The 16,071-nt window shown below is 39.9% G+C and overlaps 1 protein-coding gene across 1 annotated transcript in view; it reads left to right on the top strand.

The window, feature by feature from the left end:
* The window catches only part of CREB1 (cAMP responsive element binding protein 1), a 39,904-nt gene that overhangs the window by 13,496 nt on the left and 10,337 nt on the right, over window positions 1-16,071 (top strand). Inside the window, exons 2-6 of the mRNA XM_034065272.1 lie at window positions 5,501-5,622; window positions 9,037-9,183; window positions 11,078-11,178; window positions 13,735-13,877; window positions 15,298-15,480. Coding sequence (XP_033921163.1) covers window positions 5,509-5,622; window positions 9,037-9,183; window positions 11,078-11,178; window positions 13,735-13,877; window positions 15,298-15,480 — 688 coding nt within the window. The 5' untranslated portion in view covers window positions 5,501-5,508. The remainder of the gene's footprint in view (window positions 1-5,500; window positions 5,623-9,036; window positions 9,184-11,077; window positions 11,179-13,734; window positions 13,878-15,297; window positions 15,481-16,071) is intronic.

Below are 16,071 nucleotides of genomic sequence, written 5' to 3'. Positions count from 1 at the left end.
AAGTAAAATGTGTTACTGTGCCAGCTGTACAACTGAAAAGCACAGAAAGCTTTGGGGCATTCCGGACCTTCAGGTATGAAAGTGGGTGGAAAGTTTCATCTGCTGTAACAGCCTCAGTGAGGTATGTTGGTTCTTGGATTTAGTGGTGTCTGGGGAAAGACCTCCACCTTTTTTCTCCAGTCCATCCTGGGGGTACAAAAAGCAGCCTTTTTTTTGCAAAGTAGGAAACCTATGAGCAAGGAGAAACCAAGGAGCAGAGCCTGGCATTCTGGAGAGATGCTGGAGTTCACGGGGATATTTAGGTTAGGAGAAAGAAATAGTAAGAAAGCAGGAAATAGCAGGGAGGCCACATATACATCAATGGGTGGGTACTGAAGAGTGATGATATGAAAGCTGTGGAAAGACTGAATGATGTCTGAGCTCTGTGAGCAGGTGGGAAGGGAGGTGATGCCCATAGTCCAGATACACGACATTGATGCTCAACGAACAGACTTTACAGGAGTTGCCAGAATCTGTAGCACACCTAGTTCAACATCCTGTCTCTAAGGTACTGAAGCTCAGTAGGTACCTCAAAAGACTTGGAACCGGAAAGAAATACATGTGACATAATCTTCCCCTTTCATTAAAACTTTATTGGATTTTTTAATAACTAGAGATTGATTTAAATCCTGCCTCGTGATCTTCCTCTTAGTTCTGAACTTCTTTTGATATGAAATAACCGTATTAATTCTGGATATTTTTGAATATTCTTGTTATCCATCTACATGTCTAGCCCCTGTTTGAATTCTGATAAATTGCTTACAGCAGCAGTGCTTTATTTGTGCCATACATAAAGTATCAATTTTCATAATTTTTTCTCACATATGTATTGTTAAATTTAAATTTTTATACCGTTCAGCTTCGCTGCTCTTATCAGGCAGTGAATGTTTCTGGCTTACTTTAAATACAGTTTTTAGTGTTGTAAGCATTTCTCTCCTTTAGTCTAGAGTAAATAGCACAGTTCTGTCCAGTCTCTTCATACAGCAGTTTTTCATTGCCCCAACGCTTACTTTCTCTAAGCACCCAAATTCCACAGAGCCTGTTTTCAAGATGGGCTCCCAACCTCTGCACTGTAATCCAGCTGATGTATAGAGCACAATCTATACAAATGTTATTTTCAAAGATCACAGTGTCTCCTATTACTGTTACTGTCTACCACTTTAGCTTTTCTTGTCACAGATGTTGTCTGCATGTTAAGCAAAAATCCATAGTGAACTATATGCAGTGTCCAGCCCCCACTTTCCAGGTTTTTGCCATTAACAAAATAGATTCCTTTGGATTTTTCGACAGTGTGTATAATTCTGTTTCCCTGCACTCTGCAACTGTTTGTGTTTAATAGCATCCATCTGTTGCTGTCATGGTGTCAATTCAGTTAATACCTTTAGTTATCTTCTGAACATCTTTCTTCCTGTCCTCATTTGGCTAAAACAAATTACTGGGTGCCAGCTGAATGTTTCACTCTTTGCCTCTTCACCTCTGGAATTCCAGATCATTAGTAAGTATGTTATTAAGAAAGTATTAGTAAGTTTAATACTAGCTCTTTTGATCTAATAAAATTGTGTATTACATAAAAGCAAGAGTTAAACCTTCTCAAACTAGGTAATCTTATCAACTTTCTTAAGCTGTGTTCAGAGTTCATAGCTGGGGTGTTTTAGGCAAGCAGACTCTGGTTTTCCAGCTCTGGTTGTTAACAGCTAACTGTTTTTTCAGTTATATTCAGTTGGAACACTTGGTTCAAGAAGAACTACAGCAATTACTAACTCCTTCTCTAAGGGGGGGGGTGGTGTGTGAACCCTCTCCTGACAAGGTGGAAAGTAGCTTGGAAGCAGATGGGAATGAGAAGATTCCTTCCTCTGCTCTCATCTGCCTTCCTGCCCTGGACACTTGCTCCCCACCAGGATGCTTTCAGACCCCCACCTCCAGCAGAGAAGTCCTGGTGTGGTGGCTGCCAGGGAAATCCGTGCCTGGGAGCAGGCTGGGCTGCTGCAAACAGGGCAGGAGGAGCAAAAAGATAGGCTGTGCCTGAGCATCCACAGGAGCAGGACATCAGGGTACTGGTCAGTAAAGCTTGTGTAGATGAGGAATGTGCGAGAGATTAGAAGTGAGGTGTAAAGATTTGTGTTCATTTGTATGTGTGGGGAACTTAAGGTTTCAAATCAAATATAATTTCATCTGTTACACTGTAAATTGTAAGAACTAGTAGGAATTGACTATCTTAATTTCAGCCATTATGGTCTTCTCTGTACACACAGCTCAATAAGTATTTGTGTTCTGGATGTCTGGTCTTTTATATCTTTGCAGTCTTAATCATACCGTACTTAACGTTAAAGCAAACATCAGACAATGTAGTAATCAGTGAATGTGGGATATGTTGTGATGCTCAAAACCACAATTCCTTTTGTCACAAATTACTGTAAAAGGTAGCAGTGAAGATGTTCAAATACAAATGCTGTAATGTGTAAGTGCAATGTAAATTGAACCAAATTCAAAAGTACTTAGAACCTGAAAATAACACAAGACTAAAAGCTTGTCCAAAAACCACAAGTCGTGTGGGAAACTCGCTTTAAACTGCATGTGTCAAGATGTAAATCTTGCAGGCAGCTTCCTGCATTGCTGGGTGCTTACTGGACGTTATGAGGAGGTTCTTTTCAGGAGCTTGCAAATCGCAATAAGAATGTGATTTCTGAAATGGTGGTGTTGTAGAGGAGGGAGCACCTCAAGTAGTTAATGGTTTTGCTGATTACATATGCAAAAGATGATGCAAGTGTGGAAACTTAAGCTCGTAAAACTAGAGGTCCTTTACTGAATAGTGAGTAAGAGGACTGGAAATTCTTCCTAGGAAAACATTGCATTTATCAGCAGGAATTTGGCAACATCTACCATTTGTGAACATTGCTAAACACCTGGTTCAAGAGACTTCGCACTTGCGCATTTCATCTGTTTCTAATCCACTTGTATAGAAATAGACTCCATACTGGAGTTATGATTTCTGTCAGCAAGCAAAACCATTACTGGTTTTGCAAGACATTTTTTGTAGCAGGGAAATTGCTTTTTTTAAAGTTATTTTCAGATTCTTGGCTGGGAGATGTTGCTCATGCGAAAGATCTGCTCCTGAAATGGTTCCGATGAGGCAGTCTTTTGGCTGGAGTCACCATGATACATGCATAGGAACTGGGAAAAAGTTGCTGGTTTGCTTACATTGGACAAACGGGCTGGTACTCACAACAAAGGGATAAAACTAGATGCCTCCTTTAAAATTATAGAAATCAAAGGGAAATCTACAGTACTCTGGTTTGTAATTCACACTGCTGAAAATGCAGAATACTCAAAAAAAACTTTGGCATGTAACGTGGAGGACTAAGACTTAAATGTAACTCGTGTGTTGAAGCTGGGGTAGAAAACCCCAGTCTTTCAGATCTGTTTGGTGACATACTAGAAATAGTAATAGTGCATGGGTTTTCTTTTGTGCTTTCTGGAAGATGAAATTCAACACGGAGAAGACTTGGTGCTGTAGGGAAGAATGGGCTTATTATATCTGCATGGACACAGGCAATAGAAATTGTAATGTCTGGACCTACTTAAAATGTGATGACTTTACAGTTAACTTATTTCATGGCCAGTTGACAAATATATTATACATATAGGTAGAGTATTGTTTGTGTGTAAGCATTTGGCAGACTAATACGTGGTTTATGTGGGACAAAAATTATGGCATAAAAAAATTCCAGGTGCTCAAAAGAATTTAATTTGGGTTTGTTTTTCTTTTAAAAAACCTTGTGTGTTTTCTGTCATTGTTTGTTTTTAAGGAAGACCAGGTTTAATTTTTTTCCTTCTTTTCGTTTCCTAAGAGCTTCTAAACAGATGATGTAACTAAATACTCAGTAGTTAAACATTCCCATGTTCTGACAGACACAAGCTGATTTACAGTCACTTTCAATACTGAAAATACAGATTTTGATTTACGTACATTGACTTGCTTTCTTTTGATGCAAGATAAAATCACTGCTACTGTGAAATGCTGTTTTATCTTTATTGAAGGCTATCATTTATTCTAAGACAAGAGTATTCGTTCATATTGTGCTTAGGGCTGAAGTGTGACTCTACTGCTTTGGGCAACTCAACTCCAAAAAGTATTCTTTCCCATAATACTGAAGTATAGTTTGCATTGAAATGGAAAGTTTCCCCAGCTATGTTTAAGATGAAATGTTTCTAATACGGTCACAGTACCACCACCCATATTGACACTTCTTTTTCATGGGTGGCCAGTAAAGTTGAGCAAGGAGAAGGACACATCTCCTTCTTTCCACCCTTCTTATGATCTGAGGATCTTCTGCCTCCAGGCCCTTTCCCAAGCAGAAATGCTCTACTCTGTGGTTTGCTCCAGCTCTGAAGATAGGTGTGCTGCTTTAGGGTAACCAGAGGCCTGAGTAGATTGGGCAGCACAGGGTGGTACACAGAATTAGTATTGTGGCTCTGGAGGTAATATCCATTCTTAATGCTTGGTATTTGGCGTTCTGTATAATACAGTAATATTGCTATATCACCCTGGGGAACATTTCCTTGTATTTTGAAGTTCTTTTAGATATATTAAATATTTTCATAATCACTATTTAAATAAGAACTGAAAAGTAATTTTCACAGATCAGTGCAGAATTTAACATTCATTGCACTCTGCCTACATGCATGGTTTTGGAAGTTATGCAACCTCTTTTTATAGAGTTGTGCGTTGTGATCTAGGCTTGCTCATATTCCTTAGAAATATAAGTGTGTTAGGAGTTATATATTATACAATACTTAGGTCATGACAAAGTGCTATGTACCTTTAAATATAAAAATACTTATTTGTATTAAGGTTCAAGTAAAAATGGCTTCCATCGTTACGTCTACTGACTTTCAGACTATGGAGTAGAGAAGACTTAAGCTGCTGTGACATAGGACTGGACAGTCTAGTTGTGGAGAGAATTTGCATGGTGATGTTGCATATTTAGTTCACACAGAAAAAGACTGAAAACTAAGTACCCAGCACAGAAGCAATTGGTAGTGGTTATCTGCAGACTGCAGTTGTGGGAGAGCAGGGGGGCTGTGGCAGGGCATATTGTCCTCTTGGCACCGAGGGAAGTGCCCTTCCTGACAGTGGTGGTCATTATCCCAAATTGCAGAGGTGCTAGGTCATCATGGTGCATTTGCTCAAGCAATTTTTTAAGATGAGCTAACCACATTATTTCTCACTGGAAGAGGCTGGGCCTGTTCTTCAGAAACATGCACACAGCAAAACCAACCTGAGGCAGGCACCTGGCATGAAAGTATTTTGCCTGAATGCTGATAGTTTGGCAACATTTTAATAAGCAAATGAAAACAGTATGTAGTAACGGGAATTCAACTGCAGTGATCGCTGCCAGATCCACCAGGAACAATGGACTTGCATACCAACCCAGACTGACGACCAATATTATGATTGTAGGTAACTAAATGACCATGGAATCTGGAGCAGAGAACCAGCAGAGTGGAGATGCAGCCGTTACAGAGGCAGAAACCCAACAGATGACAGTACAGGCACAACCACAGATTGCAACATTAGCCCAGGTATAAAATCATATGGTGTAATAGTTTAACCTATTGGCTATTTTCTTAAGAGGGATAATGCCTGCTCATGGGCCTGAGAGAAGGTTCCATTGATAAGATTATGAAAGAGGTGCAATGTATAGTTCCTTTATTATTTGTCTTCACATTTCTAAAGCAGTAGAGATTTTTAACTTCCTATCACACTAGGCTGTGTTAGCTCTGAAGAACTGTATGTGTGTAAACTTAGTAATGTTAATACAATGATGTAGCATTCTTTGCCGTACCACTGAAAGGTATTTTCCTCAAAACAAGTAATTTACTCTTTTTTATATTGACTGGATTGTTTTGCTGTTATGTTTTCTTTTTTAGAAACCTGTCTATAGCAATCAGTTTAATTCTGAGGGAAAAACCTGAAAATGCAGATAAATAATGCAGGGAATATGCAGATGGGATTAATATTATAAGCATCATAATCAAATGGAACAATTCAACAGCTTGTGTTATCCTGCTGTCTCCAGAATGTCACAGAATTGCTGGAGAGACAGAATTTCACAGAATTGTTTAGAGAGACAGCAGCAGATCATTTATTATCCCCAAATTATTTCAGAGAGACAAGAAATGTGAACCTAGCTACATCTCTAATTTTGGAACCTGCTTTCATTCTTGGATACATTGATGGTTGCCAGAAGCAAGCTCATTGTGTAAATGAGTACAGAATATGTTCAGCTCCCTCCTGTAACCATTTAATTTTAAACCTGTTTGCAGTCTGGAAAGGAGCAAACAGGTTTTTTAAACCTCATAGTTTGGGGAATTGAGTGTCTTCTAAGTGGCACAGGTGTTAAATCACGTATTTCATAAATGATTAATGTATTTTTAAAGTCCTCACACCTTTTGGTAAGCCAGATCTAGTACACTTCCATTCAAGTGATAGTATAGGGTTTGGAGCTGTTAAAATGCACAGGGTGATTTTGTTGTGTGAAGCTGTAGTGTGAATTTACAGGCCACCACCAGCTGCCCTGCACCAGCTTGCCTCTCTGGGCAGTTTTCTCACTGTCTAACTTAGGCACAGGATGTAGGTGGTGTGACTAACACTTCAGTGTGAACTGAGTGGAAGTAGTTTATTTCTCTTGCAAAACCAGTAAGCTGCTTCTCACTTGATATGCATTACCATTTAGTCCAGAAAAGCAAGAATGCTTTAAATTCATGTGCTAACACACTGATCTCCAGGTAGCTGAACTTGCAACTATGTGGTGGGTTGAGTACATTTCACTCAGTCAAAATTGCCCCAGTACTTGAATGAGATTTCTTTACAAGTAGGGAAAAGCTACACAGCTATGGTTAAAATCCATATGAACCACAAAGAAATATGTTATATTTTTCCTAATTTATTCTGTTGTCATTCACTGTATTATTTGCACCTTAGCTATTCCCCAGGCTTTATATTCCTTGTGGAGGTGATACAACAGTCTAAACGTGAATCCTTGTCTTGTTCACATCATGTTAGGTTATTATGGTATTTTAAATACCAACAGAGGTTTAAGCAAATCTAAATAACTAATTATGCCAATTTATTTCTTTCATTATATCTCATAAAGTCACCCCTCTTGTAAGCTTAGTTTAATTGCTGCATTTTAGTGAGTTCAGGGTAGTTTTTAGAGTCAAAAGGAAACTCGTTCCAGTTCCACAAGGTATGAGTCAGAGACATCTGCAGAAGTTACACTCTGCTGTTGGCTTAATCCAGTCACAGAGTGGCCTCCGGTTGATCAGCTTTGCTGTGATTGCCAAGGACTGTTGGCAATGTCAGACGTGCACTATTAAAAAAGGTTGCTTGGTAAAGCAATATAATTTGCTAGAGGAAAGTATGCTCATGTTAATCTCAGCCCTGGTTCCTCTCAGATGGAGTTAAGTACCACCATGTAATGCTGCAGCTGTTTTCCCAAAAAAGGAAGGTAGAAGCAAACACAAGTTTATGGATTAGGGAGAGACAGCTGTGGAGGAGAGAGGTCTACATGTCATTCCCTTTAATTTTGTTGTTAAGCAAGATTTCCTTGTAGGTGGTGGATGTTTATGAAAATGCAGAGATGAGCTACTGCACCTTTTTGAGAACCACATGTTCATGGGGACAGCAGAGGATTTACTTCTGCATCCGGTACATAGCAGCTGTTTGAGATTAGGTAGGACAGCAGTGCAGCCCCTTCTCACATTGTAGCTACATGGGTCGAATTCCTTGAAAATGATGTTGAACAGTGGAGGATTGTTACATTTTCCAAACCTGGGTGTCTAGTAGATGGCTGGCCAGTCAGTGACCCGTAGCCTGGCTGAGGTCTGCCAGAGCAGCTCACACATCATAGTCCTTCCCTGAGGGCTGTGATGGTGTGAGTCAGATGCAAACTGAGGGCAATGTACACTGGTACAGCAGCACTGGCACACTCCTGCCTTTCAGGAGCCCCCCCAGCCATGAACACATGTATCATGTCACTAGACAGTTGCTGAGTACTGGATGTGCACCAGAGCATCTGCCCAGCCACGTAGCAGCCTTGGTGCATGACCCTTCAGCTGCCCGTAATAGTTCCTGTGACCTGCCAGAGTCAGACTTCCCTACATGATGTGAACAGCTTTGTGTGGGTATCACTGCCATCAGAGCCTGAGCCCCTGCACAGGACATGGGTGGCTGTGCACACAGTGCTAATGTATGCTGCTGAAGTCATTAGTGTATCCCTGTTGGCATAGCTGCTGTGCCTACAGGTCTGTGCTGGAGAGACAAAGTTGTGCTTAGGAGCTGAGTGTTTAAAATGTCAGCAATTTTTTCCTCACAGAAATTAAGACTAGAATCTGTTGACCTGTTACACTGAATTACAGCAACAGCCTGCAAACCATTTGTTTCCCACTGCAAATCCATGACCACATGATCAGTTTTCTTCATTTAAATGGGCTTTGCCAGCTACTCAGTATGGGTTAGTCTTTGGGAAGTCCAGAAGATGCGACTCCCTAAAAATTTTAACTTCATACAGCTGGCAAGCACTTTGCATTTTCTTGACTGAGAACAAAAATAGCTCCACTCCCATATGCTTCTGCCTTTGACTCAGCAGTGTCTGTAGGAGTACACCCAAGTCCTAGCAGTATCTGACTGAAGTAAGGTAATAATGTGTTTTTATTAGGTTACCTCTGAATAGGGGCAGCTGTGTTTTTCTCATTTTATCAGTGGTTTTACAAGTGGTGTTTTGAGTCTGCAGAAATTCTGCATTAGATTAATTCGTAAAGTAGGTCAGATGTTGGGTTTAGACAGTTCAGGGGAGTTTGTATTATGCTGAAACATTTGGGTCATGTAACCGGGGTCTAGAAGACACATAATTCTTTGACCACAGTGTGTTCTTGGTAGTAAAATATGAAGGTTTTGTAATAACCTAATCTATGCTCACTGTCTCTTCTTTACAGGTATCTATGCCAGCGGCCCATGCAACGTCTTCTGCACCCACGGTGACCTTAGTTCAGCTGCCCAATGGGCAGACAGTTCAAGTGCATGGAGTAATTCAGGCGGCTCAGCCATCAGTTATTCAGTCTCCACAGGTCCAGACAGTTCAGGTACTGATGGAAGAAATTCCTGATATGTGAATTGGGCCTTTCAAGTACTCCTGCCAGTTCACAGATTTCTAATGTGTTTTGTTCTAGATAGTGGTTTTGCTTATATAAACTTTAAAAGCATATCAAAGGCAAAATCTGTACAGTATGTGTTGCTCTGTGACTCGTTTTCTGTTCTGGTTTAACCACTTTTCACTTTCAAACATTGCGAGTTTAATTTCTCTGTAGAACTTGGTGAGTTTAAGTGAGTTTAAGAGCTTCATGTTTTTTCTTACAGTATTATTCTACTTTTTGTCTCCATTGTATTTTCATACATTTTTGTTGAGTAAGAGTTCATACTATTCTGAAGTGAACCCCTGTTGTGGGGTTTTTTAATAATCTTTAATCATTACTGAGGCTGATATCCTGGAACGAGAGTCTTGGCTACCTCAAAAATACTTACATTGGTTTACAAAACAGGTGTCTGTCTGTTAGTGGTCCTTAAAATAAACCTATCAGTCCTCTCATAAAAATGGGTTTAAAATTCACTGTTGAACTTTGCCTTGTAAAGCTTTAGCTTCTCTTCTATAAAGCAAGCCAGATAATACAATATGATGAGGTAGCTTGAACACGTAAGAGACAAGTAGCCTGAGATCTGTAAACCCTGTAATTTATTTATTTGTTTATTTATTCAGTACTTTAAACACAGTGTTACTGAATGCAGAAAGAGAAGTTGCTTGTCATGCAGCTTCTACACAGGGCAAGGATTTGTACATCATTCCTTTGCTATTAGTACAGTGAGCACAAAAACTGTTTCATTTTAAAATCAGGTCATTCTGATCATAATCTGTGTTTACCCCTTGTCAGCTTTAGTGCTGAGTTTCTGGCAGGCTCTACCCCCCTCAGCCATTGGAGTCAAAAGTTTAGAGTTTTAATGTATTGGTGGTAAGCAGTGTTCAGATAAGTTACTAGCCCAGAGGTGGAAGATAAAGAGACTGACAATGAAACCATGCTTGGAATTCACCTGGCTCGGTGTAAAGCCAGCATGTTTGGGTATTTAAAGCCTGGTGGTTTACTGTCAGCCTTGGACCTGTTCAGGCCCTTTATCTGATAACTGAGATGTGGGCACCAGCAACCTTTTTGATCCTTTGGGAATATTCTCTACAGTGCATAAAATGACAGACTGTGAGGTGGGTTTCTCACACAGGCATTTCTCTATCAACTCACTATCATTAGCTTTTGTACATTTGTCACATGAGTGTAGTCTTCTGGAAAACAGTCTCTATTTTTATGTATCAAAGATGCTTTTACATTCTTGGTGCACTTTGAATTTAAAGTTATTGAAAGGTGATTGATACAAACGTTTTAGCTTTCCTTCATAAACCTTTGTCTTTTTTTAGCACAGATGTTCAGAATTGCAGCACTGGATTTTTAGCTTCTTTGTGTTTGACATTTTCCTGACAATTTTCCCCCGATGTCAGCCTCTAAGACATTATCTACCCAGTGATTTATAAATTGTTGTTTCTCAATTTCAGTTGTATTTTGCTCTTTTGTTTCCAAATGTTTCTGCTCTCTTAACTTGGTTGTAGTTATTCTCTCCCTAAATTTTACTAAAAAATCTTTCTTAGTTTCCTTAAAATGGACGGAAACAAGGAATCACGGAAGACAAAAAGCGCATGGAATTACTGTTTATATTTTCTTATTAGAGTATTTAAATTATAAAGAACATTTTCGTGGGTAGATAATTGTCAGGTCATCAGTCACTGGATCTGTTACTGAACAGCCTGTCCTTTCTGTTCATTGACTAGGTAGGAACACTACAGAATGCTTGTAGTGTTTTTCACAGGATGTCAACATTTCCTTAAAATAAAGATACGGGAAGTGTCCTGTTAAGTTTATTTGCTGTTCTTATTTACAGATCTCCACCATAGCAGAAAGTGAAGATTCACAGGAATCAGTAGACAGTGTCACGGACTCACAGAAACGAAGAGAAATCCTTTCCAGACGACCCTCCTACAGGTATGAGGTTAAAAGCAGAAACATTTTGCTTGATGGATGTGTTCTTGTGAGGAGACCAACAGTGTGATTGTATAGTTATTTCTAAGTTTGTTGTTAATGGTGCCTCTCTTCCTCAATGTGTTTTCCATGAACAGGATGTAAAGAGATAACAGGAGGAGGAGGAAGAAACCTCAGCTGTTACACTCAGTTAAGACAGAAATGAGCTGAGAATAAGCTAATTGCTACATTTGTGAAATGCTGAGGTGTTGTTGTGCTGGGTCCCCCGGAGGTAGCTTTAATGGATAGTTAATACATAAAATACACTGAAGCTTTGCAAGCAGGTGGCTTCTGTATAATCTGTAGTCTGCAAAAAGTCAACTCTGTTGTTTTTCATCAGTGTTGAAATGCTAGCAGCAGTCAAACTTAATTCCTTTCTCCCAGGAGGCTTTCAATGAACATGTGGTGTTCTGAGGCTCCGAGAAAAATTTGGCTTGAGCAAAATTGGTTGTGTTTAAAGTTTAAGAGGCCAGGGTATGAGCTGAATGTAGTGGTAGGCATCTGGTATCTTCAGTTGTCATGACAAATACTTCTGTGGAAAGAACAATTGATGTGCTCCTTCACATGGTGTTAGTCATGTTACTTTATTAATTAAGCCCTTGTACAACTTTTTCTGGCTACACTAAATCTCATTTTTCATTCTTAAAACATGCTAAATAGCTTTAAGGAACAGCTCTGAAGTTCTGGTTTTAAGTGACTTGTTCATTCCTGCTGCTTCAGAAAATTCACATGCTCCTTTTTTCTTCATGCACATAACCTTAGAAATATAAGCCAGACTGGAGGCCTGAGCGTATCTCAAACATTTATTAGCACTTACGGAGTATTTTCTTCCACCAGCCTTCAAGGCTGTTGTGGTGCAGATAATGAAGGTCATTGCTGAAGACCCCTAGCCTTAATAGATTTGTGAGGAGCAGTGTTGCTAACTTAAAGGCTTCCACAGACTTCCTTGCATCCTGCTTCTGCAGTGAGACACTGGCTGTTACTATATATGGGGGAATGGCTGTGTATCATGAGACAGCAGAGCTAAGCAAACACAGAGCAAAGCTGAGAAGAGGGCACTGGTTCATGCTCTCTTCTCATTGAGATGGGCTCCTTTGCACACACTGACGCCACACCACACCCTCTGTCCTCAAACCACGTCCTGGTGACTCAGCAGAACTTTGAAACTGTCAAACGTACATATGCAGCTCAGACTAGGCCAATGTAGGAGTCACATCAGAAAGGCTGAGCCAGACTGGTCCTATGCTGGCAAGATCCTGGTTTGCATTCTGCAAGATGCTGTAACTGGCCCCAGAGGCAAGATGGATTTACAGAATAGAAGGCTCTTCATCTGTCTTGTCCACTGTTTCTTTCTGGTCTAACACATAGTTGCAAACTCTCTGGATGGGAGTTTTTCATTTGTCCAAATGGTGCTCGGCACAATGGAGTGCTTGTGCAGTGCTGGGGTTCTTGCATGCACACCATCAAAACAGCATCAGCAAAGCTGTGTTTTGTCAAGTTGTTTAGCAGAATCACTGCTCTTCCCAGTAGCTCCGTACAGATGTTCTGGCTCCCAAAGCCGTAGAGCCTTATTAAGGAAATGAGTGTTGCTTTGGAGCTTGGGGTCTACAGCTGTGTTCGCTTCATCACACTTTGAGTTCTAGTGACAGTCCACAGGAAGACATATGAGGAGAATTACAGAAGATGTTGCTCTTTACCTGAGTACCATTTTGCAGTGACATAATAGAATATGCCAGCAGTGAAAAGGGCTTGACAGTTCTCTAAGGGACACTGTTTGGTCTAAATGATGCAAATTGCAGCAACCGCTATGGTCAGTCCTACAGTCGTGTTCAGTGGGACCTGTAGCAGTGATGTTTTAAGCAGTTTTTAGTTTGGATAATTACCCTGTGAAAGTAATTAAACCACGTGTTCTTTTCTTTAGCCATGCTATTGTGACAGCTTTCTCAGGCAGGGCACCTGTAAACATAACTGTGACTTGACTCAAACACACTCAGTATTGCCTCCCAGGCAGGCATTACACTATAAATGGGTTCCTCTTTGCAAGCATTTCTGCTGACTTCCTTTGTACTCAGCTCTCTGACTGAGGTGTTTACAGTCTCTGAAATGGAGCAGTTCCCCTAATGTAAGTGAGGGGTTTTACATACTTTTGCTTTCCTCAAATCCTTCTGTGGCTAAAAGCAAGAAACAAGTAAAAATGCATGAGAGAGAAACATGCTTTTAAGAAAAAGGGAAGGTTGTGACAGCTGATGCTTGGGTTGAGAAGAACCTCCTTGAGAGGCATCTTTGTCTTGTGTACTAAAACACAGCTGTTCTATGCTGGCTCACTTGCCCATCTATGAATGGCACTTGGAATGGTCCTCTCCGTAAGAGTTTGAAGATGGTGCAGGTTTTCCATTCTACACCCGTACTTTCCTTGCTGGCGTACTGCACTTTTCAGTTCCCCACAGCATTATGTATCAAATAGGCTATTTTTTTCCTCATATTTTTATTAAAATCTCTACAACACACTGTCTTTGCCAGAAAAATTTTGAATGACTTGTCCTCAGACGCCCCAGGAGTGCCAAGGATCGAAGAAGAGAAGTCTGAAGAGGAAACAGCAGCACCTGCCATCGCCACTGTTACGGTGCCAACTCCCATTTACCAAACCAGCAGTGGGCAGTACAGTATGTAGTCTGAATTTCTCAGTGGTGCTAGTAAGTGGGGATGAGAAGATGAAGAACTATTATTTCTATAAGTGTTTGGACTAGGGCAAAGCAGGAGGTGAAAATAAGGTTATTTTAATTTGACTGTTTGATAACCGTGCCCTTTAAACACATTCCTATTTTAAGTATTTGAAATGATCAGTTAGCATTCTGGGACTGCTTGCCAGTTAGTGCAGCTAATGCATCCTGAGGCAAAATACGAACTAACTGTAATGCTTTTATGAGCTTCACTTCAGGAACCAGATGAGGTAATTCTGAAGTTTCTTTTTTTCCTGGCAGATGATGAATACTGGTTCACAAAATTGTAACCTCATTAATAGGAAAAGCACTGCAGTCTGCAGTTACATTTTTAGAAAGTCCTGGAAAACTAAGAACTTCAGCAACCTTAATTAAATATGTAATATATGATTCTGTGTGTATTCACTGTATTTCACAGGTAGAGTGCTTTAACTTAAAGGCTTGAGAATACAGCAGTAAAACTAAAATTCACGTGCTGTCTCACAGAAACACAGAGTATTAAATATACAAAGGGGAGAAAGAACTTGCTTGTTTGTATCTTCCTCTTAAAATCTCTTTAGAATTTTGTATCTGTGTTTATTCCTTAGCCACTTTGCCTACTGAAACTGATGTGGTTAATTGTGTTTTCCTAGTGTAACTGTAAAATACCTGCTTGTGCAGATGCTAGAGATTTTGGTGTGTCTGTGTATAGGAACACAGTGAAATTCTGTGCGATCACAAATGAGGTGTGATGTTTCAGCACACCTGCATGACCAGGCTGAGGGAAAGAAAGGAAAGAAACCCACTCAAGATTGCTTGAAGGAAAAAAATGTGTGAAAATGGACCTTTATCAATGAAAACACTGCTAGGAAGGCTCTGAGCACATTGTAGAGAGGGGGATTACACTCAGAAGGAAAAAAAACAAAAGCAAGAAGAAAGTGAAACACAAGATGAACAGCAATAGCAGCAGAGGAAAACGAAAGGCATAAAGCATGGAAAAGGAGAGGAATTACAGATAAGAAGAAAGGACTGGGGAAAAGACCTAAACGAACCAAGAAGAAAATCTTAACTAAGAAATTAAAAAGTATTTCCTGGGGGAGGATTGTAACTCCTCAATGTGATGCTATTTTATCAGAGAAACTAATCTGTGGTTTAGGCTGTGGGGTTCCCCCCCCCCACCCCCATATAGGTCTCATGAATAACCCCCAACTTACTTTCAAAGCATTATTTCTTTAATGTACATTAAAGCAATGGGTCTCATTTGAGGGTGTATAAGAGTTCAAGGGATTTAACTCAGATCATTATTGTGCCATATCTAAGTTTAGTACTGTGAGTTAATAAGTAAATTAGTGTCTTAAATGCTGTGTTGATTGTTTTTCTTCAGTTGCTATTACCCAAGGAGGAGCAATACAGTTGTCTAACAATGGCACAGATGGAGTACAAGGTCTCCAGACGTTGACTATGACCAATGCAGCTGCAACCCAACCTGGCACCACAATTTTACAATATGCACAGACCACAGATGGACAACAGATACTTGTACCCAGTAACCAAGTTGTTGTACAAGGTGAGAAACTTCACAGCCAGTCATTCCGTATAACATGTTTTCCATGCAGACACAAGTTGCCAACCTAGCTCCTTAAAATGTCGAAACAAAATTAACAGCTTTGGCACAGATTAAGTCTCTAAAATTATTAAAGGAAATTCTGGACAGAACTATTTGTCACATTTTCTTAGAGCCTTTCCCTTCAGCTTATAAAATTTGTGGATATTTTGGGTTTACTTCTTAAAAATACATGCTTATTTTTGGTTTTCCATGCTGTATTTCCTGTATTTTGTGCACACAATTTTATTTTAACATCTCTGCAAAAACTGATATCGCTTTAAAATTCTTAGTTCTCTCAGACAGTCATCTGCAGCAATAGTAAATTTAAAGCAAAGCATTGAAGTGAGTAAAGAAGGTTGGTTGATTCTTCCTAGAAGGACACTTTAACTTAGAAGTATTCTTTTCCCTTTTTCAATTGCAAGTCATCATTTCTTCCTATTGTGGCTTTTGTGACTAGTCACAAAGTACTTAGAATCATAGAGTAATTTAGGAAAGCGCTTTAAAAGATCATTTGGTCTGGCCTTCCACATACAGCAAGCGGGGCTACTTCAA

This window comes from Melopsittacus undulatus, chromosome 8, assembly GCF_012275295.1.
Source record: "Melopsittacus undulatus isolate bMelUnd1 chromosome 8, bMelUnd1.mat.Z, whole genome shotgun sequence".
NCBI lineage: Eukaryota > Metazoa > Chordata > Aves > Psittaciformes > Psittaculidae > Melopsittacus > Melopsittacus undulatus.
The sequence above is the reverse complement of the archived record's forward strand: the minus strand, read 5'-3'. Positions and strand labels throughout refer to the sequence as shown.